Source organism: Trichosurus vulpecula, chromosome 1, assembly GCF_011100635.1.
Source record: "Trichosurus vulpecula isolate mTriVul1 chromosome 1, mTriVul1.pri, whole genome shotgun sequence".
Lineage (NCBI taxonomy): Eukaryota > Metazoa > Chordata > Mammalia > Diprotodontia > Phalangeridae > Trichosurus > Trichosurus vulpecula.
Genome location: NC_050573.1, coordinates 477845492 through 477870535, shown reverse-complemented (window position 1 = coordinate 477870535; position 25044 = coordinate 477845492). Strand labels below are relative to the sequence as shown.

At 38.2% G+C, this 25044-nt stretch overlaps 1 protein-coding gene and 1 pseudogene across 2 annotated transcripts in view; both read right to left on the bottom strand.

Annotated features, from left to right (window-relative positions):
- Positions 1-1574: 1574 nt before the first annotated feature.
- LOC118840140 lies at positions 1575-2090 on the bottom strand (annotated as a pseudogene).
- A 6109-nt stretch (positions 2091-8199) lies between these two features.
- The window catches only part of C1H5orf63 (chromosome 1 C5orf63 homolog), a 28134-nt gene continuing 11289 nt past the window's right edge, over positions 8200-25044 (bottom strand). Inside the window, exons 1-4 of one of the 2 annotated variants that reach the window (XM_036740983.1) lie at positions 22213-22397; positions 14380-14500; positions 9171-9227; positions 8200-8569 (exon numbers count right to left, since the gene is read on the bottom strand). In XM_036740983.1, coding sequence (XP_036596878.1) covers positions 8399-8569; positions 9171-9227; positions 14380-14493 — 342 coding nt within the window. In that variant the 5' untranslated portion in view covers positions 14494-14500; positions 22213-22397 and the 3' untranslated portion in view covers positions 8200-8398. Of the gene's footprint in view, positions 8570-9170; positions 9228-14379; positions 14501-22212; positions 22398-25044 lie in introns of those variants that run through there. The other variant, XM_036740982.1, reaches the window with a different exon arrangement.

Genomic DNA, 25044 nt, shown 5'->3' with positions numbered 1-25044 from the left:
CTCCCCTTGCAACCCCAGTTTTCAGCTTTCTTTAAGTGCAGGGCTGTCTAAAATGCGGGCACATGCAGCCCACAGTGTGATTTATGTGGCCCACCTATAAGCACAAAAGTTTACATAAATGCTTTAGTAAATGAAGCTGAGCTACCCCAGAGCTCTCACTAAAATGGCAAATCAAAATATATTGTCTATTGTTTCAATAAAAACCTAAGGTTGGACAGCCCTGTTTTAGTGTATTGTCTTCCCCCGTTAGGTTATATAAGCTCCTGGAGAGGAGGGACTTCTTTTAAAATTTGTATTCCTAGCACAGTGCCTGGGGCACAATATATGCTTAATAAATGTTTAATTGAATAATACAGATAAAATCAAACCAGTACAGAGTACAGCTATACTCACTTTTACTGGACACTATGCTACTTCCTGTAGCCTAAGATCTCTTAGCTCCCATGTCACAATATTGGCTCATCTTGAAATTCTAATCCACTAAAACCTCGAAATCTTTTCATATTTTGCCAATAACATTAGTGGAGCACTACAATATCATTCCATAATACTTATTCAATCAGCAATAAACAATACAGTTGACCAAGTAATTTAGTCAAATCTGATATTGCTCAACAGCACTTAGATCAAGTATCAAACTTCAGCATGTATAAACAACATTCTAATAATTGCTGTAATTATTTAAAAAGCAGTTACAAACTCTCTAACACTGGCTTGGGCATGAACTCCCAGCCCTGTACTAAGAAAAGATCCTCTCTCCTGTGTGGCTCCCATTTAGCTCTCATGAAGGAAACAAAGGAATACCCAATAACATAAGGACAGAGTCAACCACAGGAATTTATGGGAAACAATATTAAATCTAGCAAAACTGTTCTCTACGTGGTAACGGAAGGAAGAAGTTTTGTTTCCACAGGATTAAAAGCCCTCCTCCCAGCTTTAGCAGAATGTAAGTCAGGTGACTGGTTCTAATCAGAGATGTGATCTAGCAGAAATCAGGCTTCTGGTTAGAAGGTTGTGCACATGCTTAAGGTGCTGTTTGAGAGAGGCATGACGTAAGCAGTCAGGGGGTTGCATCTGGCCAATGAAGAGCCAGGCTAGAGATTCAAATTGGGAGCCAATTAAAGGGCTGGCATTTGTCCCAGTCCCTGTGTTCTCCTGCACTCCGTTCAGGGGATTACCCATTTATTCAGAAAGAATAAATGTAAAATATAATGCATATAATATAAAGTAATAAAATATAACTAAAACCTTCCTGGCTTTCCGTGTCTGTTCCTAGACTACATATGTTTCCAACATTTAATAGAATAAATATGGAAAAACACAAACAGAAATAAGACTGGGGCATGGCAGACCTCACCCTTTTGTTCTTCTCTTGGATGGTTTGTTTCCACACCTAAGTTTGGGAGCTCTACTTAAGTTACTGGTTTTTCATTTATTTAGTCACTGATTTCTTCCCCTCTTTAAGCCCTTTAAGATAAGTGGTTAGTTAAAAATCTTCCCTCCTCTCCAACGTCTTTCGTTTGTTATTATTTTTTTCTTTTTTAAAAACCTTCTTGTTTTTGTTAGGATCCAGATTACTTGAGGGAGATGAAATGAGAGGAGTGGGTGGCTACAATTCCCGCCGGCCATGTTTCACAGGCTTATAGGTGAGAGAGAGGTCGCCCAGGTAGTGTCCAGTCACCTCGGGCTTAGTTTCTGCCTGACTGAAGGTCTTGCTGTTCTTTATAGATGCCGACCACACTTCCCACCATCCCGGGCAGGATGATCACTTCCCTGGAGCGTGTCTTCACTACCTCGGGCTTTTCCATGGGGGTGCCTCCTTCTTGGCCTTCCTCAGACGCTTCAGGAGGGAATACTGTTTGCGCACGGGCCCCTGTTACGTCACCGCCGCTGCCGACTGTCGTACAACGGCATGAGTTTTCATAAGACGTGTCCAGCAGCTGACTGAGCTCCACGCTGAGGTAGGTGAACTTCCGGCAGGCTCGCTTCTTCTTCCGCTGCACTTCCACCGTCTTGTCGGCTAACTGCTCCCAACTGCGCAGGCGCAGGTGTTTTCTGCCTTTTTTCCCCCCCCTAGAATTTTTTTTCATTGGTGTCTCCCTTGATTCTCTTCCCTGTTTTCTGACTGAAAGTTTTATTCTGTCTTCCTTGGTCTGTAATCTCATTTATTACTTCTTTCATTTCAGGTTCTTCATGGAGTTAGAGCACCATGTATGCATTCCTTCTTACCAATTTTTGTTATCTTTATAGACTTGCCTTTTTTCTGTTGTGCCTCACTTTTAGAAGCATCAATTCACCAGAGAAGTAGTGTGTATAGAAGAAACATCCCACTGTGCTCCAAATTTTGCAGTTCAGTGCTGTCCTTGACCCTTTTAATGATTACTCTCCTTGGTATTGGCTATACACGGCCATTTCTGGGCCCATTTTCACCCCTGTTCCTGTGTGCTGGTTGACCCTCAGAGCTCCATTTTCCCTTTCCCTGAAGCAAGATGTTGTCCATACAGGCATAACACTCAATCTTAGAGAAGACTGATTACCCTGTGCACCAACTCCACCTAAATTAAAAACCCCCTCAAAGGTCCCCATCTCCAACAGGCATGGAACTCTTACCACATTAGCATGCTCTTCAGATGGAGGGGATGCCCATCAACTGGGGAATGGCTGAAAAACTTGTGGTATTTTAATGTAATGGAATACTATTGTGCTCTAAGAAATGATGGGCAGGATAATTTCATAAAAACTTGGAAAGATTTACATGAACTGATGCAAAATGAAGTAAAACCAGAAGAACAACAACAAGACTGTACAATAATCAACTATGAAAGGCGTAACTATTCTCAGCAATACAATGATCCAACACAATTCCAAAGGACGCGTGATGAAAAATGCTATTCACATCCAGAGAAAGAACTGATGAGGTCTAAATGCAGATTGAAACATGTTATTTTCACTTTATTTTTTCATGGTTTTCTTCTTTTGCTCTTTCTTCTTTTACAACATGATTAATATGGAATTATGTTTTACATAATTACACATATATATAACCGACATCAAATTGCTTACCATCTTAGGGGAGGGAGAGGGGAGGGAAGAAGGAAGAGGGGAGGGAGGGAGGGAGAAAATTTGGAACTCAAAAATTTTTTAATATTTTATTTTTCCCCTGTTACATGTAAAGGCAATTTTTAACATTAATTTTCAAAGAATTTTTAAGTTCCAAATTTTTTCCCTCCCTCGCCTCCATTCCTGAGATAGTAAATAATTTTATATAGGTTATACCTATCCAGTCATGCAAAACATATTACCATATTAGTCATGTTGTGAAAGAAGACCTAAAGGTAAAAAAAAATCCTCGAAATATTCATAAAGTAAAAAATAGTATGCTTTGATCTGCATTCAGACTCCATCAGTTCTGTCTCAGGAAATGGGTAGCATTTTTCATCATGAATTCTTTGGAATTTTCGTGGATCACTATATTGCTAAGAGCTAAGTTACTGTATACAGTTCTGTTACTGTATACAGTGTTCTCCTGCTTCTGCTCATTTCACTTTGCATCAATTCAGGTTTTTCTAAATCAGCCTGCTCATCATTTCTTATAGCACAATAATATTCCATTACAATCATATACCACAACTTGTTCAGCCACTTGCCAATTGATGGGTATCCCCTCAATTTCCAACTCTTTGCCACCACAAAAAGAGCTGCTATAAATATTTTTTGTATAAATAGGTCCTTTTTCCTCCCACCACCTCCCTCCCCACTACCTTTTTTTTTTAAATCTCTTTGGAATATAGACTTACTAGTGGTATCACTGGGTCAAAGCATATGCAGAATTTTATAGCCCTGTGGGCATTGTTCCAAATTGCTCTCCAGAATGGATGTATCAGTTCACAACTCCAAGAGTGCATTATTATCCCAATTTTTCCACACCCCCTTCAACATTTATTATTTTCCTTTTCTGTCATATTAGCCAATCTGATAGGTGTAAGGTGGTACTTCAGAGTTGTTTTAATTTGCATTTCTCTAATCAGTAGTGATTTAAAGCATTTCTTCATGTCTAGAGATAGCTTTGATTTCTTTCACCTGAAAACTGCCTGTTTATATCCTGTTTTTTCAATTGGGGAATGACGTATATTCTTATAAATTTGAATCATTTCTCCATATTTTTGAGAAATGAGACTTTCATGCAAAGAAAATTCATTGCTTTCCTTCTAATCTAGGTTGTATTGGTTTTGTATGTGTAAAAACTTTTCAATTAATATAATCGAACTTGTCCATTTTACATCTCATAATGCACTCTATCTCTTGTTTGGTCAAAAATTCTTCCCTTCTCCATAGATCTTATAGGTAAACTATTCCTTGCTCTCCTAATTTGCTTATGGTATCACCCTTTGTTTGAATCATGTACACATGCTGATCTTATCCTGGTATGCAGTGTAGGGTATTAATCCATGCCTAGTTTCTGCCATAGTATTTTCCAGTTTCCCATCAGTTTTTGTCAAATAGTGAGGAACTCAAAATTTTTTTAAATGAATGTTAAAAATTGTCTTTACATGTAATTGGAAAAAATAGAATACTCTTTAAAATTTTTTTAAATTAAAAGAGAAAGTGCTCTTCAGAGCAACCCATTGTCTCATTTGGGTTGAAACCACTTTCTTTCATTCCTCCAGTTTCAATACCTCCTTTTAATTCTATTTCCTATTCTTCTTCAGCTCCTCTTCTTGCCGTCTCCCACCTCTCCTACATCTATGCAGCCTTTAGCTGAGAAATTTTGTCTTACAAAATTCACAGATTCAATTATAGGAAAGTTGTGAGGTTTAGTCCATGATGCTTTAGTTGTGATCCTCCACCTTCTGTTTACACCTTTTCTCCTTTGTACATTCTGTTGTTGTTGAGTCATCTGCAGTCATGTCTGACTCTTCATGAACCCTTTTGGAGATTTCTTGGTAAAGATACAGAGTGTGGTTTGCCATTTCCTTCTCCAGCTCATTTTACAGATGAGGAAACTGAGGCAAACAGGTTTAACAGGGTCACACAGCTAGGAAATGTCAGAGGCCAGACTACTAATCTATATCGAATAATCGTAACTGGGCTCTCAATAAGGAAAGGCAATCCTTTCATGCCTACCCTTAAATGAGTCACTATCCCATTCACCAGAGTAGCCTTTCATCCCTCTTCAAATGTCACATGGCTTCCTCTCCCCAGTATCCTCTCAACTGAGAATGTTCAATGAAAAAATTGAGGCCAATCACCAAGAGATCCCTATTATCCACCTCATCCTCCACTCCTCATCTTGCATCAGTCAGAGGCCTTCTATCACTACCTTCTCCTTTACTCCTCTCTCACATGAAGGGAAAACTCCTCTACATGTACAGCTGATGCTATCTAATTTTTCTTCCTTTATCATCCCTGCTCTCTCATTAGTCTTCAATTTTTCCCTGTCTGTTGGCTTCTTCCCCACTGCTTAAAAACATGCTCATGCCCCATTCACAAGAAACCCTCATTTGATCCATTCATCCCCTCTACCAATAATCGTCTATCTCTCCTCTCTCTCGTGGCTAAACTTCTTGAGAAAGTAATCTATAGTCAGTGCATTCACTTCCTGTCATCTCATTCTCTTCCTAACTCTCTACAGCCTGACTGCTCTCTCCCAGTTTCCAATGATCTCTTAAATACCAAATCTAAGGGCATTTCCCCCTCTGCGACCTTTGGCATTGTTGAGTACCATTTTCTCCCCGAAACTCTCTTTTTCAGATTTTCATGATGCTGCTCTCTCCTGGTTCTCCTCTTATCACTACTTCTTAGTCTCTTTTGCTGAATCTTCATCCAGGTCATGCCTGCTAATTGTAGGTACCCCGAAGACTATGCTTTGGGCCTTCTTCTCTTTTCCTTCTATACTATTTTGCTTGGTGATCTTACCAAGTCCCATGGATTTAATTATCATTTCTATGCGTATGATTCTCAGATCTATTTGTCCGATCCTAATCTCTCTCCTGACCTCTAATCTCACATCTCAAACTGCCTACTGGATATCTCAAACTGGGTATCACATACACATCTTAAACTCAAACGTGTCCAAAACCGAACTCAGTATCTTGTCCCCAAGCCCTCCCCTCTTCCAAAGTTTCCTGTTACTGTCACCCAGGCTTGAGACCTAGGTGTTTTCTTGACTCTCTCCTCTCTCTCGCACCCCATATTCAGTCAGTTGCCAAGTCTTAACCCATTTTGCTTTTGTTATCATTTCTTATATAGAGCTTTCACTCCCTTCTCTCCTCTACACTTCCACCACCCTGGTTCAAGCCCTAATTGCCTCATTCCTGGGCTATTTGCAGTACCCTGCTGATTGGTCTTCCCTAAAGTTCTCCACTCAGCTGTCCCTAAAACATAGAACTGATCATGTCACTCCCTACTCATTAAACTCCAGTGGTTCCCTATCAGGATCAAATATGAAATTCTGATTGGCTTTTAAAGTCTCTTATAACTTGGACCCTTATTATCTTTCCAATCTTAACACCTTACTCCCCTCCATGTACTCTTTAAACCAGTGACACTGGCCACTCACAAGACACCCTCTCTTGACTATGCATTTTCACTGGCTGTCTCCCAATGTTTGGTATTCTCTCCTTATTTATCTCTGTCTCTTGGCTTCCCTGACTTCCTTCAGGTCTGTAATGGCAAGTAAAGTGGGACTTTTTGCTGCTTTTTCTTTTAGAATGCTTTGTGGCACTAAGGCAATTAAGTGTCTTTGATTGAGTCTTGCCTTTGTTTCAATCAAGAGTCTTTGATGACCTGTTTAAGTCACAAAAAAGCCTAAGTCACATGAGTTTGAGTCACATGATTGTGATGCCCTCTGACCCTGAAGAAGTGTATATATATATATACATATATATATACACATATATATACATATATATATACACATACATATACATATACATACATATGTATGTATATATATGTGTGTATATATATACACATACATATACATATACATACATATGATACATATGTATATATATATATATACATACTCTGAGGTTAGCATTTTGCTTTGGGGCTCACTCATTGGAGAAGTGTTCGTGTGATTTGGCCAGATGAGACTCTGGGTAGCCATTAAGGAGCCCTGTGCCGTGCCCCCTCCCCCACCTTGCCCCCACCCATGCTTTGAAAACCCAGATATTGGTGCTTTTCTCTCTCTCTCTCTCTCTGGTAACTACGTATGTATTGCTATGGACAGACAGAAGCCCTGTCTGCTGATTTGTGTTATTTGCTCTGCTTATATAATTTCTGTTTGTGTTTTCTCTGAAGTTCAGGGTGCTGACTTTTTCCCCTGAACTAAGTGAATGATATATGTATGTTTAATTGAAGTGAGATTGTAAACCCCTTAAAGTTGCTTTCCTTCAGAAGAGCAGAACAAAGAACCTGTGCTAGCAGCCCTCCTGTGTGCTGGTGTTACTGGCCTTACACTTTCACAGCAGCTGCCAGCAGCATTGTTGATACAAGGTCCCAGTAAAATTTTACCTTCTGCAAAAAGTTTTTCTCAATCTCCCTTAATGCTAGTGCCTTACCACTACGATTGTCTCCAATTTACTCTGTTTACTTATTATTTATAGAGTCATTTGACTGTTGCTTCCTCCATTAGATTTTTTTTTTGCCTTTCTTTGTATCCCTAGTGCTTAGTATTAAGTGCCTGGTACATAACTGATTCTTAACAAATACCTGTTGACTTGACATCAGTTTTTTTGTTTTGTTTTGTATTCCAAATCTGTTGTTCTTTGGCTAGAGAAACTTGCCATCATTAATTTTTTTTTCTAATAGGTTAGTTATTTCTGCTTTGAAAGCTATGAATTCTGACTTTTTCCCCTTCCTAATTTGTTTTTCTTATGGATTTCACTTTTTTTGGAATCATTCTGGAACTTCTTATTGTTTCATTGCCTTTTGGGATTTCACAGGGTTCTATGCTTCTTCTGGCATTAGTTCACTTTCCTTTGTCTTGTACTCTTGTTTAGGGTTTAGTACTCATCCTTTTTCTTGTTTAAGGGTCCTTTTTGGTTATTCATCTGCATGTACTCTAAACTTATAATTTTTTAATATATTGTTTTTATATGAACTATATTTCCTACTATATCCCTTCCCCACCCAATTCCAGAGAGCCATCACTTATTTTAAAAAAGTATAAAGAAAAAAATAGTTCCACAAAACTAAACAACATATCAAAAAAGTCTATAATTATATGTAGTTTTACACATCCATAGTCCTCCATTTCTACAAAGCTGTGGGAGGAGTTGTCTTATCTCTTCTTTGGGGCCAGGCTTGAACATTTCACTCCTAGAAGGTAATCCTGGTAACATTCTTGAAGTATTTTACATTAGTGGAAAAACCATCTTAATATGAGTCAACTTCAGTTATTTTGTTGTTCAAGTTTCTTGAGCTGTTTTTCAAGCTTTGAGAGATTTACTCTGTGCATCATCAGAAACTGACCATTCAAATGAAAGACAGGTATATCAAACTTGTACCTATCATACCACGCTGAATTCTCTGGAAGAGTGATGTCCACCTCGTGCAAAATAAACTGGAAGAAATAAAAAATGGAAAATTACAAGCAATGACCTTTATGGCTTATTGCATGATTGCCAGCTATTACCGAATATATCGATATTCGATATATGCCAGCATATATCGAATGCTGGATGGTTTCTTTGGTTCACAGTTTGGTAAATGTCCTTCATCTTCACACCTAGGTCGGTTTCATCCTGAACCAGTTACATTTCTGGTTGACTTGTTTCATATTCATCAACAGGGCTCATGGTTTCCTGTCAAGCCAAAATATGCCTTGAATATTCATCTCCTGAAAACCAGTTAAGAAGTGTTTCTGAATGTAAATTCAGGAAATATGAAGATCGTCACATGGAAACATCAAGGCAAAATGGATAAAGGTTTTTAAAAAGCACTAACATTGACCCTGCCAGTTCACCTTAGCTTATTTTTAATACCAAGAGTCATAGGACAAGAAAATTAGTATTCTTAAATTTAATGAATCTTATGAAAATCAGCATTAAAATATATAAAAAATAAAGGAAATTGGGGGAATTATTTAATATCCTTTCTCAAAGAAAGAAATTCATATAAGGTACACATAAAACCATACTGTATTTTATATATACATGTATTACCCTGTTTTTTAATGGCTTGAGGACTTCTTTTGCTTCATCACAAAGAGGACATAGATCCTGGAAAGAAGAGAAAAATGAAGCTGTTACACAAAAAGTCCAGTCCTCTTCTCATTGTGCCATGGCCTTCTCTCATCATCCCTCCTATTCTATGTTCATCTATCATATTTACACATGTCTCCTATTTCATTACTGTGATTGCCTTACTGAAGAAATTTTCATGAGATCAGTTTTTTCTACTTTTTTCAATCTTTTGATTTTTTCCTTAGTATTTCTTGCTCTCTCATGTAATCATCCATATCTGTTTGGTTCACTCTAATTTTCAAGGAATCTATTATTAATGAAAGGATCTATGTAGTACCTTTTCCAGAAAGCTGTTAATTCTGCCAAGTCTTTCCATTAGGGCTCTCACTTTTTATCCAATTGTTTCCTCTACAGCTCTCGTTTCTTTACAATATGATTTCTAAAATATTGCTTCATTTCACCTAGGAATTCTAGTTTATTCTGGAACAAGGTCAGAGATAAACAGATGCAGCTTTGCTCCTTTCTGCTCCCTTCATAGTATAAGCCCTGTCTGCACTCTGTCTGCCACTGATCCTTGCCCTGGTACACTGCCCTAGGTCCTAGCCCTGTCCTCTCTGTCCTGTTCTGTCCTGTAGGCTCTACACAGGTCTGCCTGGCTCAACCTCCTCCCTGAAAATGACCCACAATGGTTTCTCCTTGAATTTGCTTATCCCTACTCATTCTGGTGAACTTCCTCAACCTCTGTTGGAATAATTGTGGAAGAAAACTGGGCTGTATTACTTTCTCATACTCTGGCATCTTTGCTAGTCTCTCCCTCCTTAAAAAACAAAGTAAAAATAGATAAAGCTTCCCTAAACTGTAGCATGAAATGCACAATAATTCTAAGAACCTAAACCCTTCAAAGACCTCATGAAAATAATTGGCATGATTTCTCAGAATGAACATCATTCATATTCAATCTGTTTTAAAGACTGGTTAATTTATAGCGGTCTAGTGAAAAGCTTGATATGGCATTTTGTTGGAAGTAGAGGTTGTCTTCTACACATAACATTACTTATTTTTAGACTTTACACATATTTCAGACTATTTTATTTCATTTTAAAAATTAACAAGCATTTATTCTTTCTATTCTATCTCCTGACTTCACCCAACTGTACTGTAAAAGAAAAAAGAAAAACAAAACTGTGATCCAGCAGTACCACTACTAGACCCCTACCCCAAAAAGATGAAGAGGGAAAGGATCTATATGTACAAAAAGATTTATAGCAGCTATTTTTGTGGTGACAAAGAACTGGAAACTAAGGAGGTACTCATCAATTGGAGAATAGCTGAACAAATTATGGTATATGAATGTAATGGGCTGCTATTGTGGCATAATACATGATGAAAGGGGCAGTTTCAGAGAAATGAGTGAAGACTTGTATCAACTGATTCTGTTAGGGCTTAGCCTGACACCTCTAGTTCTCCTTCCCAGGTCAAAGAAAACTCAGTTATGGGAATAGGGGGAAATGGTACTGGGGGGGCTGTCAATAACTCCATTACAGGGACAGCTAGGTGGTGCAGTGAGTAGAGCACCAGCCCTGGAATCAGGAGGACCTGAGTTCAAATCTGACCTCAGACATTTGACACATGTAATAGCTGTGTCACCTTGGGCAAGTCACTTAGCCCCAATTGCCCTGCCAAAAAACAAACAAACAAACAAAAATAACTCCCATTACAGGCAGCTGGTGACACAGTGTCTGGAGTCAGGAAGACCTGAGTTCAAAGCCATTCTCAGATACTTAGTAGCTATGTGACCCTGGGCAAGTGACTTAACCTGTTTGCCTCAGTTTCCTCAATTGTAAAGCCATGCAGGCTTGCTGTGAGGATCAAATGGAATAGCATTTGTAAATGCTCTTAGCACACAGAAGGTACCATATAAATGCTTATTCCCCTCCCTCTCCACCACTATAACAGACCCTGGGAAGTTTCCTGTCTATATCATTAATGAGGTCAAGAAAGCTTTAGAGATAGGCTCAATGACTTTGTTCAGCTCTCTATAAGCCACAGTAAGTTGCCAAGTGCCACCTGCCTTCCTCACAGGTAACACAGGGTTGCTCAGAAGGGACCTGGTATAACAAAGTCCTCCAGTTTCCTTCATCTCTGTTACTAGAGAAGAAACATCTTTCACCTCCCTGGAGACCCAACATTGTTTGGTGTCAATCACATAGGATGTTTCAGGCAACTAAGGATTTTCATTTGGCTCTATCTACAGTAACCTGCATAAAGTCATTGAAAGGGCCCATATAGATACTGACTCCCACGAGCCCATGATCCCCCTGCCCTCCATGATCTCCCCATAATGATCCAAAATAGGGAAGGAGCTTAATAAGATGCCACAGTCTTGGACAGGGATGAAGTACCCTATAGCACTAATGATGAATTTCCCTATACAGTTTGATTAGCACTCTCATATGCTGGCCATCAATTGCTTTCTTACCAATCCCATGTTTCAGGAGTCACAACTCAAAGCTCCCTGCTGGAGAGGCTATCATCTTTCACTCACCTAACGGGGGGTGGGCTCTGTGCTTATTTGTACTGACAACATTATTTGCTCAGGTCACAAGTGTCCCAACCTATGGAAATTTCATCAGTCTATATCTACATAATTTGGTGGAAGAAGAGACCCAGAATTAAAATCTGAAGCTGTTTGGCCAGGAATCTACCTAAAAGGCAGGATGCAATTGTCCCTGATGCAGCCTGGTAGTAGGGTACGGCAGGCCTTGTGTATGTGAGGTGAAGGATAGATCAATTCTATCAAACCCATTTCCTTTAGAAACTTTACCACCTCCCTTGCAGATCCCCATTGGGTAGCTGGCTGAAATAGGAACTGTTCTTTATGGGGATGAGAACAAACAACTCCCCATCTCAGCCATCCACAAAGGGAGAAAAGGTGTTCTCCATCTGGAGACTTTAATTGATTTTTAACTTTTTAAACTTTTTAAGACTTTTTAACAGTAAGTTCCCAGAGAGCTTATGGAGACTCAGCTGTGGAGAGAATCCCAACATTAATCCCATTAGTTTATACCCTCAGAATCGACTGCTCCAATGATTTATCACATTTCTGCATGAACTTATGATGCAACCTGCCCATTTCCTTGGTGGTAAAAAGCTTCCCGCCTCAACCCACATCCCCCCTCTCCCCCCAATCCTCCCCCACCCTGTTCCCTCAGTGAAGAAAATCCTTAAAGCAGTAATAAGAAAAGTAGGCTTTTTAAAAGAGCCACCAGTTCCAGTTCCTAAGTATCCTCCTGGCTCTGATTTCAGTGGGATGCAGTAGAACCTCTGGGTCAGAAACCATACAGCTTCCCCACTCTTACTGGAATAGATCCCTTTACTTGTGCTGGAACCAGCTCCATCAGCTACCCCTCAGGCTTTACTGCACAGTGATTAAAAGCTGAACACTCTGTCTCTAATTGCTAAATGTCCTTTTTTTCTTTTTAATGATTATCAAATTTATTTGCTGTTTTGTTTTAATTTTTGGATATTTCAGCTAAAAATTAGGTTGCAACTGAGTGCAATAGAGACATATCCATTGGGACCCACTGAGAGTTAAGATGTCAGTTTCTTTTGGGTCTCATATCAATAATTCTCTCTCTCTCTGTCTGTCTCTGTCTCTGTCTCTCTCTCGTGTCTTTGCTTTCAGGTAAAAAAAACACACACACCATAAGCTTCTGAAGAATGATAACAGTTGTTTCTATTTTTAAAAAATTAAACAACATAAGATTAAATGGATTTTTCCCAATTATGATAAATCATATCTATTTAAAACCAAGAGCCAGAATTACATATAATAGTGATAAAATAGAGGTCTTTTCAAGTAGTTTAGTGGTAAGACAAGGATTTCTATTATCACCTCTATTATCTGACAGGGCTAGAAATACTAGCTACAACAATATAACAAGAAAAAGTAATTGAAGAATTAGCATAGGCCCATAACTAAGAACTAATAATAAGCATAGTAAAAATTTGGGGTTTTGTCAGATGATAAGATGGTCTACATAGACAATCCTAGAAAGCCAAATAAAAAAGTAATTTGAAATAACAGCTTTAGCAAAATAGAAGCCTATTAAATTTAATTCACACAAATCATTTAGCCTTTCACCTATAAACCCCAGCGAGAAGAAATAGAAAGAGAAATTTCATTCAAAATCACACTTGCCAAGTTTCTTCCAAAGGAACTACATGAATACAACCACAAAATACTTTTTACAGAAATAAGGACAGACCTAGGTAAGTGAGAAATATCAATTCCTCATGGTTGGGCTGTCAATGAAATAAAAGTGATAATACTACCTAAATTAATTTACTAATTCAGTTTTATGCCAAACTATAAAACTACCACTTTGATAAGCATAGGACTAAAAAAAATCAAAATATTACTTTGATAGGAGCTAGAAAAAATAATGCCAAATTCATATGAAGGGAAAAAAGTAGAGACTCTCAAGAGAAATAATTGGAAAAAAAAAGTGGGAAGAAGAAGAGATCCTAGAAGTACCACATATCAAATTATACTACAAAACAGGTATCATCAAAACTATTTTATACTGGATAAAACATAAAAAAGTTGGTTAATGGAACAGATTAGATAGATGATATACAGGAGCAAAGGTATCTACCTCGTAATCTAGTGTTCAGTATACTCAAAGACTACAACTAATGCACTCACTGTTTGACAAAAACTGCTGGGAAAACTAGAGAGCAGTCTGGCATAAATTAGATTTAGATCAAAATCTCATGAACTTACTCTTTCAGAACTGAGGGGTGTGAGATATATGAGCCAGAAAATATTTCTCCTAATATACTGATTGGCAAACTAAGATATAAAACCTCAGAATGGCAAAAATTCACTCCACTCTGATCCTTCTTTATGTTCTAATTTTTTGGGGGGGCTTTTTTTTGTTTGTTTGTTTTTGGAGGGGGAGGGCAGGGCAATTGGGGTTAAGTGATTTGCCCAAGGTCACACGGCTAGTAAGTGTGTCAAGTGTCTGAGGCTGGATTTGAACTCAGGTCCTCCTGACTCCAGGGCCAGTGCTCTACTCACTGCGCCAACTAGCTGCCCCTCTATGCTCTAATTTTTCATTCTAGAATGTGTTCATATTTTCTCTACTAGTATTTCTACCAAAATGCTAATTGATTAGTTTTTTACCTTTGTGAACAGGGTCAGCACAGGAAGGGTTTTCTTGGAGGCACAACTTTTTCTGAACAATAATCCAAAGGTATGTTGAACTCCCTGTACTCTGTTGCACCATAGCCAAATCATCTTGACTCTGTTAAAATAAAAACAAACCAGTAAAGCTATGTTTCCCACATATTACTCTTTATAATCATGAACTGTGAGCTACAACAAACTTATCAGGATCACAAGAAGCAAATAAACTTGCTTCTCAGATGCTGGTGGTGTCACAATGGCACACTGAAAAATCTGTGACGTGCTTACATGTTTACGGTGTTTCAAAAACAAGTGGAATGGGAAAAGATGATTTCACTTATGATAATATGGCATGAAATGAATAGAAACAAAAAAAAACAATTTATACTATAATAGCAATACTGATGATCAATTTTGAAATTCTTAAGTCTTATTTGTTTTACATAATGGTACTTTAATGACAATCTGTTTTAAGTAGATTTTTTTGCAGCTTGATTCTCCTCAATTAGTTCCCCAAGCACAATAATTTAACTTTCTCCACAGTGAAAGGCAAAAAAAAATCTCTCCTAAACCTTTATTGTTTGGGTGCTAAACGCAGTATTATCCACTAGAGTTCCCTGCCAAGGGAGCTGGCTTAGCTTTTCCTAAGAACCTTATTTTCCTAAGTAAGACTAGTCTATACACAAACACTAAAATAACATAAATGTGTTAGGAAATTTCTACTAGAATTATGCAGCAAGAACCACAGTATTAACTGTAGCATTTTTAAAGCACTAGGTTTTTGAAGATCCTTTAATCCTGCCATTTTCCTTGACATTCTGTTTATTCAAATTATCAAGTATCCAGGCTTTGTCCTTATAAAAATAAAGAAAATCATTTCTTAAAATGAATATGCAATATTTACTCAAGATAGTACTCACTTATGATTCACTTCCAAAATGAATGATTTCTCCAGGGATGTATATTTCTTGGGGGGCGCCCCCCTCTCCCCAGATGGTGAGGGAGAGAGGGAGTTTGATTTAATTAATCATTCACTCCATCTCACTTAAAGTAACTAACAAGATGCTCTGGCCCTGATACCTTTATCAGGTGAGAACACTTATACTGAGTTAATTAATCAAAGGTATTACATTAGGTACAAAACCTCATTAATCAATCTGGAAGGACTGAAACCTGTAAAATGAAATTAAATGACATTACACAGGAAGTGCATTGAAACCCAGAATTCCAGTGTCAAGCCAGCCCTTTGATGGAAGCAGCTTCATCCAAGCCCCTGAGAAGGAATTCCTTGGGGTTGGGGTGGGCATCTTTTCCCTCCCTTAATCTTACAAATTTGAAAAGTTGCAAGCTTCTCAACTTCCTATGGATGTATTAGCAATGTCCTCATAACACCACTGCCTAACAGCATTGTCTGCATTAGGAACTGAGGACAAACTAGACACAATAAGAAAGGTCAAATTCAGAATTTTATAGGGATCCCAGCACAAAGCTATACTATGCCTAAGGGAACCTTCATGAGGACCCTACAAATGGGGAAAAAGACTTTCAACACATCCAGGAGTTGTGTTATTCTTTTGCCACATGTGCTTTCTAAACTTGAACCCATTTTCCCTTGGATTCTGTATGTATTTGTGGAAGAATATGGAGTTTGGGCAGCTAGATGGTGCAGTAGATAGAGTGCAGGGCTGTTACGGGCTCCCAAAGCCTCGCAACTATACTCGGGGTTCCCTCCAAGCCCCAGGCCTTTGCCTAGCAAAGGACCTGATCTCGCGGACAATGAATGGGGCGGGAGCCGAAAGATGGTGAATGACTCCGAATTTTATTTCAGCAAGCAGCACCTTTATATCTTTAGTGACGCAGGTACATTCTCTGGTTACGTGGGTGAAGGACAGGTAAAAATCAATACACCTGGGTACTAGGACCACCCCGACTCCGCCTACTCTCCTCCCCTTCTCTTCCCGTGCTAACCCGAAGCTCCCAGCAGTCAGGTAGTCCAGGCAAAGAACTGGAAACTCCACGTGCTCTGGCAAGCCCAGACAGAGAGCCGGAAGTTCCATGTGGTCAGGCAGGTCCAGGCAAAGACCTGGAATTGCCAGGGAGGCAACAAAGGTGAGACCCCTCCTCCTGGCTCCACCCATATCTCAAAGCCCTGAGTTTATCTCAGCAGGCCCCTGGGCATGGAGGTCCGAGGAGGACAGGGCTCAGCTCTAACTCAGCCCGCAACACAGGGCCTGGAGTCAGGAAGACCTGAGTTCAACTTTGACTTCAGACACTTCCTAGCTGTGTGACCCTGGGCAAGTCACTAACCCTGTTTGCTTCAGTTTCCTCATCTGCAAAATGAACTGGGGAAGACAATGGCAAATCACCCCAGTATCTTTGCCAAGAAAACTCCAAATGGGGTCACAAAGAGATGGCTGTGACTGAAACAACTGAACAACAACAAATGAAGTTTGTAGGGATATATTTTACCAATTGTTCTTAATATACCATCTTAGTAAATATCTTTAACTGAAAACTAATTAACCATGACCAGCTAATTGATATCAATGAATAAATAATGGGTTAAGAATGCTGATGGAGATTTGTGAACAATAACATTAGACAGACATCCCCAATATCTCAGGATTACCCCAAGACCACTAAGGGGAAAATAGCCAACTGATCTCTGAGAATCCAACCTGCTAGTGGGAGCAGTAAAAGAGCCTCAGAATCTACGCTACACTTAACTTAGCTTTATTTTGTAAAATATTGCCAGAGAAACAATATTCATCATTTTGCCAAGGGTTTATTTCTAAAAGAGTTGTACATATTTTGAATTTCCATTGTAACATCTACATTACTAATAAGTCATTTCTACTTCCTATGTTAAGTTCCTGTATTGACAATGAAAAAGATGTCACAAGTTCAACCAATGGTTCGGAACTTGGATTACTTCAGAAAGTGTCAGAGTAAGTAACAAACACTACTTGCTCACTTCAGTCTCATATCTTACCGTGATAGGGCAGCTCAAGTAGCCAAATCACCCTATAGCTAATATCTGAGTCCATTCTCACATCTCTGTAGGGTGGAGATATTAGCCTGGTGTTCAGTGGGGAAGCCAACTTGCTGGATTTGTAGGCTGTCGCCATAGCACCTCCCTCCCCAAATACATCCCTTACCTTGCAATTCTGCTGTAAATCAGAGTATCAGTAATGGGTACTAGTTAGTTACATACCAACTATCTGAAGAAAGGGAAAAAAAGAAAAAAAAACCCAAAATAGAAAGAGATTCATCAGATCACAGATTTAGAGTTGGAAGGCACAATAGAGGTCATCTAGTCTGTTCCTCTCATTATAAAACACTATAAAGCTGAGGAAATTGATGTCTGGGAAGGCTATATGATTTGTCAAGAGTTATACAGGTAATAAATCTCAGAAACAGAATTTGAACCCAGCAAAATATCATGCCGTGTGTGTGTGTGTGTGTGTGTGTGTACATGTGTGTGCATGTGTATTTGTATATACACACATATACTTTTTTGGGGAACAAATCACATTACTTTAAATTACTCAACAGCTTATGGAATAAGGTTGGAAATTTATATCTTAGGGTATCTAAACTATACCCAGGGGTGTGTTGGAGTCAGCTCTAACCAGCTTTGAGAGATTGTTAAATTTTCAATGTGACCATTCACACCTCAGAAATCTACAATCACTACAAATGAGGAATTGATTTATTCCTTTGTTGATTTCTAGACTTTAAAACATGTTAATAATGCAGATTAAACTTAAGAACGAGTGCATGCAATTTTTTAGGAGCCTAGTTTTTAAACATCTACCAGCATGCCCCTGAAATGTTCTATAAACTTTGCATGAGCTCAGCAGAAATACAATGGAAGGTTTAGAGAATGAAGTCAATCACCAAACCAGGTTCAGGTGACAATAATAAAGTGCTTTACATGCATTATTTCATATGAGTTTCACATCACCCTTTATGGCACCCATTCCTGCTTAAATACTGATGGAAAACTGCCATATGATAATAGTAATGGAAAATAACTGAGTGGATTTTGTAGAACACACTCGAGTCCTCTGGCCAATTAATTGCTTACAGATAAAAGTCTAGTAAAATGTTATTTTGGGTCAGCTACTGAAAAAGAATAGCGAAGAATTCTGAACTAGCCACTCTTCTGTAGGCAGAGTTTTAGCAGGTGCTTGCTTAGGTTCATTTTGACTTTATTCAGTCTAAGTTGCCAGGATTTGCAGTCGTGTAGAAATGTCAGCAGCACTAAACCACGGGCACAGCAGCTATAGGGAAAAGAAATTAACTTTATCATTTGCATGGGAAATGGGATATAGCCCCGTGTACAATATGACCTTGCTTTTTCCTGAATCCTCTACCTGCTAGGTTTGACTTCTGGAAGAGCCACAAGAGAAGAATACAGTTCAATAAAGGGAATATACCTGAAAAGTACACGAGTAAGCATGTAATGATATAAATTATACTACCAGGCTAATGACATGCTAAGATTTCTCCCAAGAAACTTAGTATCTCTATTGTCATTGGTGTGTAAATAATAATAACAAATACATTTAAGGAAATTAGGTGGCATGACAGAATGCCAGCCTCAGAGACAGGAAGACCTGAATTTGAATCCTGCTTCAGAGCTCTGAGTCTGTATCCATGGGCAAGTCATATAACCATTCTCAGCCTCAGTTTCCTTATCTATTAAATGAAGATAATTGCACCTACCTCACAGGATGATTAAGGATCAAATGAAATACAGAAAATATAAATATATAATCTATTCAGTATGTAAACATAGAATATATTACTATATAATAATGCATAATGATAAGTATATTATATATGATATAATACATGTCATGTGATATATAATTATAACATATTATGTGTAAATATAAATACACATATACATAACATATAAGTATATATAAAGTACTTTGCAAATATATATGCTATATAAATGTTAGCTGTTTTATTATTATACTACATATACACTGTATAATACTACTATTATTATCACCATTTTGATAGTACCTTAAGTTTTAAAACTTACAACAGCCCTGGGAGGGAGGTGCTACAGTTATTATTACTCATATTTTAAATAAGCTCAGAGAATATACAACTTGCTTAAGGTCACACAGCTAGTAAGCATCAGAGGTGAGAGTCAAGTTTCCAAACCTTCTTAATTCTAAGACCAGCCGCTAAAGATTGTATAGGATAGGTGCCCTTCATCCCCTCTAGGGACTATGATATGAAATACTGCATAAACTGTCTACTGAGGTAGAAAAGTATATGGGTAATGAATATGACCAAAGGATGTTTGTATTGGGAATAGACGATAGGTTTCTAGATCGCTACAGGAGTTCAGATTATGGGGGCCTTGAAGGTTAGGCAGAAGAACTTGGACTTTATCAAAAGTCACTAGATGCCATCAAAGGTGTTTGAGCAGGATTGTGATATAAATAAATCATTGGTCTTACGAGTAATCTGGACTTCTACAGAATGGATTTCTTGGGGAGAGGGGAAGGTGACCAATTAGGAAATTGTTTCAATGATCAAAGTGTCCAGGCTAGATTGGCAGCAGTAAAGTAATCTTTAACCTCTAGTGACAAACCAAATGGAATAAGATGAAGCTAACATATCTGAAAATGACCCATCGGATGAACGCCAGGTACAGTGGAAAAAGCACTGGAATTAGAGTAAAAGAATCTGAGTTTGAATCTACTTCTGCTACCTACTGTTTATGTAACCTTGGGCAACTCACTTTAACTCTCTAGGTTTCAGTTTCCTCAAATGTGAAATGAGGGGTTAGATTACGAGATTTAGATCTATGATCCTCCCTGTTGCCTAAAACTAAAGTCAAGAAAGAACATGTTAAAGGATTGTAGGCCAAGAAATAAAAATAATCAAATTACAATTAAATGTGACAAATAAATATAATTTTAAAATTAGATTAAAAATGATTCTGTGGTTTATTATCATCTATCTTTAATATAATATAATTATAATTTTAAGTCTCTAGCAATGGAAGTAACAGGACTGAATTTTTAAAAAATCTAAATGCTTCTACAAACTCACCTAAGAATAAATGAATTAGTGTAGAAAGAGTTAAGGAAAACATGTTTAATTTTTTTTTGCTAGAAAATCTTTTTTTTTATTTGGTATTTTATTTTTCCCTAGTTACATGTAAAAATAATTTTTAATATTCCTTTTTGAGTTCCAAATTCTCTCCCTTCCCCCCCCATTGAGAAGGCAAGCAATTCTATACATGTGTAGTCATGCAAAACATATTCATAATAGACAGGTTGTGAAAGAAAACATAGACAAAAAACTCATGAAAAATAAAGAAAGTAAAAAAAGTATGCTTCAACCTATATTCAGACACCATCAGTTCTTTCTCTGGGGATGGATAGAATTTTTCATAAGTGAGAGTTGTCTCAGATCATTGTATCGCTAAGAATAGCTAAGTCGTTCACAACTGATCATCTTATAATATTGCTGTTACTTTGTACGCAATACATTTCACTTTGCATCAGCCCATGCAAGTCTTTCCAGGTTTTTCTGAGAGCATCCTGCTTATTTCTTATAGTACAATCACTTATAATCACATACCACAACTTGTTCGGCCATTCCTCATTTGATGGGCATCCCCTCAATTTCTAATTCTTTATCCCCAGAAAAGAGCTGCTATAAATATTTTTCTACATATGGGTCGTTTTCCTTTTTGTTTTTTAATCTCTTTGGGCATACAGACCTAGTAGTGGTATTGCTATGTCAAATGGTATGCTTGGTTTTATAGCCCTTTAAGCATGGTTCCAAATTGTTCTACAGAATGGTTAAATCAGTTCACAACTCCACCAGCAGTGCATTAATGTCTCATTTTTTCTACATCCCCTCCAACATTGGACATTCACCTTTTCTGTCCTATTAGCCTATCTAATAGTTATGAGCAGTGGTGGGATTCAAAGAAATTAACAACCAGTTCTCCATGGAACAGAGCCAAGGTGCCACCACCACCACTGATGGGGCGGGCGCAGCCCCTGCCCCCACTAACAACAAGTTCCCTGAACTCAACCTAAAATTAGGTATCAGTTATGCCAAACTGGTATGAATGGGCTGAATCCCACCACTGGTTATGAGGTGGTACCTCAGAATTGTTTTAATTTGCATGTCTCCAGTCAATAGTAAGTTAGAGTATTTTTTTTTCCATATGGCTATAGATAGCTTTGATTACTTCATCTGAAAACTATTCATATCTTTTGATCATTTATCAATTGGGGAATGACTCTTATTTTTATAAATTTGACTTATTTATATGTTAGGGAAATGAGGCCTTTATCAGAGAAACTTGTTTCAAAAATTTTTTTCACAGTTACTTTATTTCCCTCCATCCTACTCACCGACCCCCCCATTTATTCTATTCTCTCTCCTTTCGTCCTGTCCCTCCTCAAAACTGTTTTACTTCTGACTACCCCCTCCCCCAATCTGCCCTCCGTTCTATCACCCTCCCTTATCATCATGTTTAATTTGAGTTAGAAATTCATACTTTACTTTTTATATTCCCCACTTAAATGTGGTTGATCCACCTATGAGAGGTCACCAAAAAAAGGTATGGGAAGAAATAGCACTTTGAAGCCACATATTTATTCAGAGTACTTAGGCTTCATTAAGTAACGAGTCAGGCACCAAATGTCTGGTTTGTAATATATCAAGGCTTCATCAAGGTAGACAGTTAAAGTCATCTTTCTACCTATTGTTTTTCCCTACAATGCTTATACATTTTTTTTGCTTCTAAGAGGGGGAAAAGTGTTATTAATAACTTACCTAATTAGAGGATGTCAGTGGATGTCAAAATACAAGTTGAAGTCAGCATCCATTAAAAATAATGGCTGAAGAAGTTTGTTTGGCTTACGTAAAAAATATTCAGAATCAACCTCGATGAAAAGCCTCCATCAGCTAATCAATCACAGAAGTTATAAATAAAAACTGACATTCTTCATTTTGAATTTCAGTTAGACAGACACACGGTATCTTCAATAACTAACTTTGACAGACTTGACTCTTCTCAGCAATGCAAGATTCAAAGACAGCCTTCCAAAAGACTCATGACTGAAAAAGCAATCCACATCCAGAGAAAGAATTAACGGAGTCTGAATGCAAATTTGCTGGGTTTTTTTTTGTTGTTGCTGTTTTTGTTTTTGTTTCTGATTTGTTTCTTCTCTCTTGTGGTCCATTCCATCAGTTATGGTTCTTCTTTACAACTTGACTATTGTGAAAATATGTTTAGTGTGAAGGTATATGTAGAACCCATATCGGATTGCATGCTATCTTGGGTGGGGAGGAGGGAGAAGGGGGAGGAGGGAGGAGAGCGAGGGGGAGAAAATTTGAAACTCAAAAACTTGAAGAACTGAATGTTGTAAACTAAAACTATTAATTAATTAATTAAAAAAAAGAATTTCAGTTAGAACTGGGTTAGGCATGTCTGAATTCCACATCCAAAAAAAATACAGCCTATTCTCAAAGCAATGTTGCCTAGTGGAAGAAAAACTGGTCTGACAGTCAGTGAGGGCTCTAGTGCTGGTTCTGCTGCTATCCATGTAATCTTGGGCCTCCCTAGGTTTCAGTTTTCTCACCTATAAGGTGAGGAGGTTACACTACTTGACCTCTAAGATTTGTTTTAGACCTAAAACTCTTTAGTTCTAGGTGGTGACAACTGTGTCATGGAGAAAAGGCCAGAACTGATACCTTACTTGTATTCAGCATGCTCCTGTACAAAACAGGAAAATAATGCCTCACACTAATGCTGTTAGGATAATGACCTGACTGTAAAGGAGGCTGAAAATGACAATACTCTCAGAATGTACATTTTACATGCAGCAGGTTCAAACATGTACTATCCTGGGGGAATACAGTAATATGTCTGTGAGGAGGACCAAGTTAAGGCTCATTACCATGGGATGAGCTACCGAGTAATAATGTTTGGGGTTTTTTAGTGAGAGCAAGTCATTAAGGAGTGGAGTAGTACGGGTGGAAGAAGTACCCCCTACTGGTACAAATAAAAGATATTTATTTGCCAATGAAATTAAAGACCCTTAAAAAGGATCGAAGGAGGTTGGAGATGAAGTATTTTAGTGTGTATAATGAGATATATTTAGTGTATGAGATATTTAGCTTTTAGAAAGAGCAATGGATTTGACCTCTGAGGACACCTGGGTTTAAATTCTCCTCCACTATACCTATGTGGCTTCACTTCTCCAGGAGGCAGTTTTCTCATTTATAAAATATGGGCATTAATCTAGATCAGTGATGTTAGACTCAAATAGAAACTCAAATTTAAATGGGGGACACTATACCATACATAAGGATCCTGTGGGCAACATATTGATTTAGAAAACTTCATATTAACATCATCGAAGTTTTATTATTTTTTTTTTGCTGAATATTTCCCAGTTAATTATATCTTTTTTTTGGGGGGGGGAGACAAGGCAATTTGGGGTTAAGTGATTCGCCCAAGGTCACACAGCTAGTACATGTGTCAAATATCTGAGACCAAATTTGAACTCAGGTCCTCCAGACTCCAGGGCCTGTGCTCTACTCACTGCCCCACCTAGCTGCCCCAGTTAATTACATCTTTATCTGTTTCAGGCAGCACCTGGGAGTGTGGCAGGCTGCAATGAGGCTGTGGGTCTCTGTGACTGACATCTCTGGCCTAGATGACTTCTAATGACCCTTTCAGCTCTAAGTGTATGGTGATTTGATTCATGCTACACAAGGACACAAGAAAAGAACTAGAGATGTTCAGCCTGGAGAAAAGGTTGGTGTAGTGGGTAAATATGGGAGAGATGGATGTGATAGCTCCTTAGGGTAAGGCGAAAAAAAAAAATCCACATTTAGATTAAAGTGAAAGTGAAATGGGTTTATTGGTATTAACTCAATTGCTCCATCCCTACTACAGGCCCTCTGAAAAACTATTTAGGTTGGATTTTGGAAGGTAATCTAGATAGAAGAATAGCAGAAGGGATATATGAATGCAGGGCACTTAGCCTCACCTCTCATTTCTAAGTTTTGTTTGGTTTTTCCTTTGGCAAGGTTATTTTTTTGTCTCTTTGACAAGATCATACCAATTTAAAAAGTTAATTTCAGTGAGTAGATTTTGGAATCCTGCCAACCTTCTTGTACCCTGATTGGTGACTGCCTTTGCATGGGCACTTATTTGGCAGTCTGGCATACATGAAATGAAAAGGAAGGGCAGTGTGTCCTCTGGATTGTCATAGAAGAAAAAGTGATGTCAGAATGGGGGAAAACCAAGAAAGAAAGCGAGAGCCCCAGTAGAATCATTTACATTTGACCTACAGGATTATCTGATCTTGCTACTTCCCCAAGCTTCCACTCTGATTCTAATTCCTTTAGGAGGATCAAATGCTACTGGGAAGCAACAACAGTTTTTCAGGTAGAAGTTTTCCACCCCTGGGTTCAACGTTTAAACAAATGAATTTGCCAGAAACTGACTTTCACTCCAATTATAACAAAAGACTTGTTGGATAGTTAGGTAATGATTAGGCCAAACAGGTTACTACCCTCTAAGAAAACCGACTGCATTGAAATTCTCTTCCCCAAATCAAACTGAAGATGTTTCTGATTTGATTTCAGCAATTT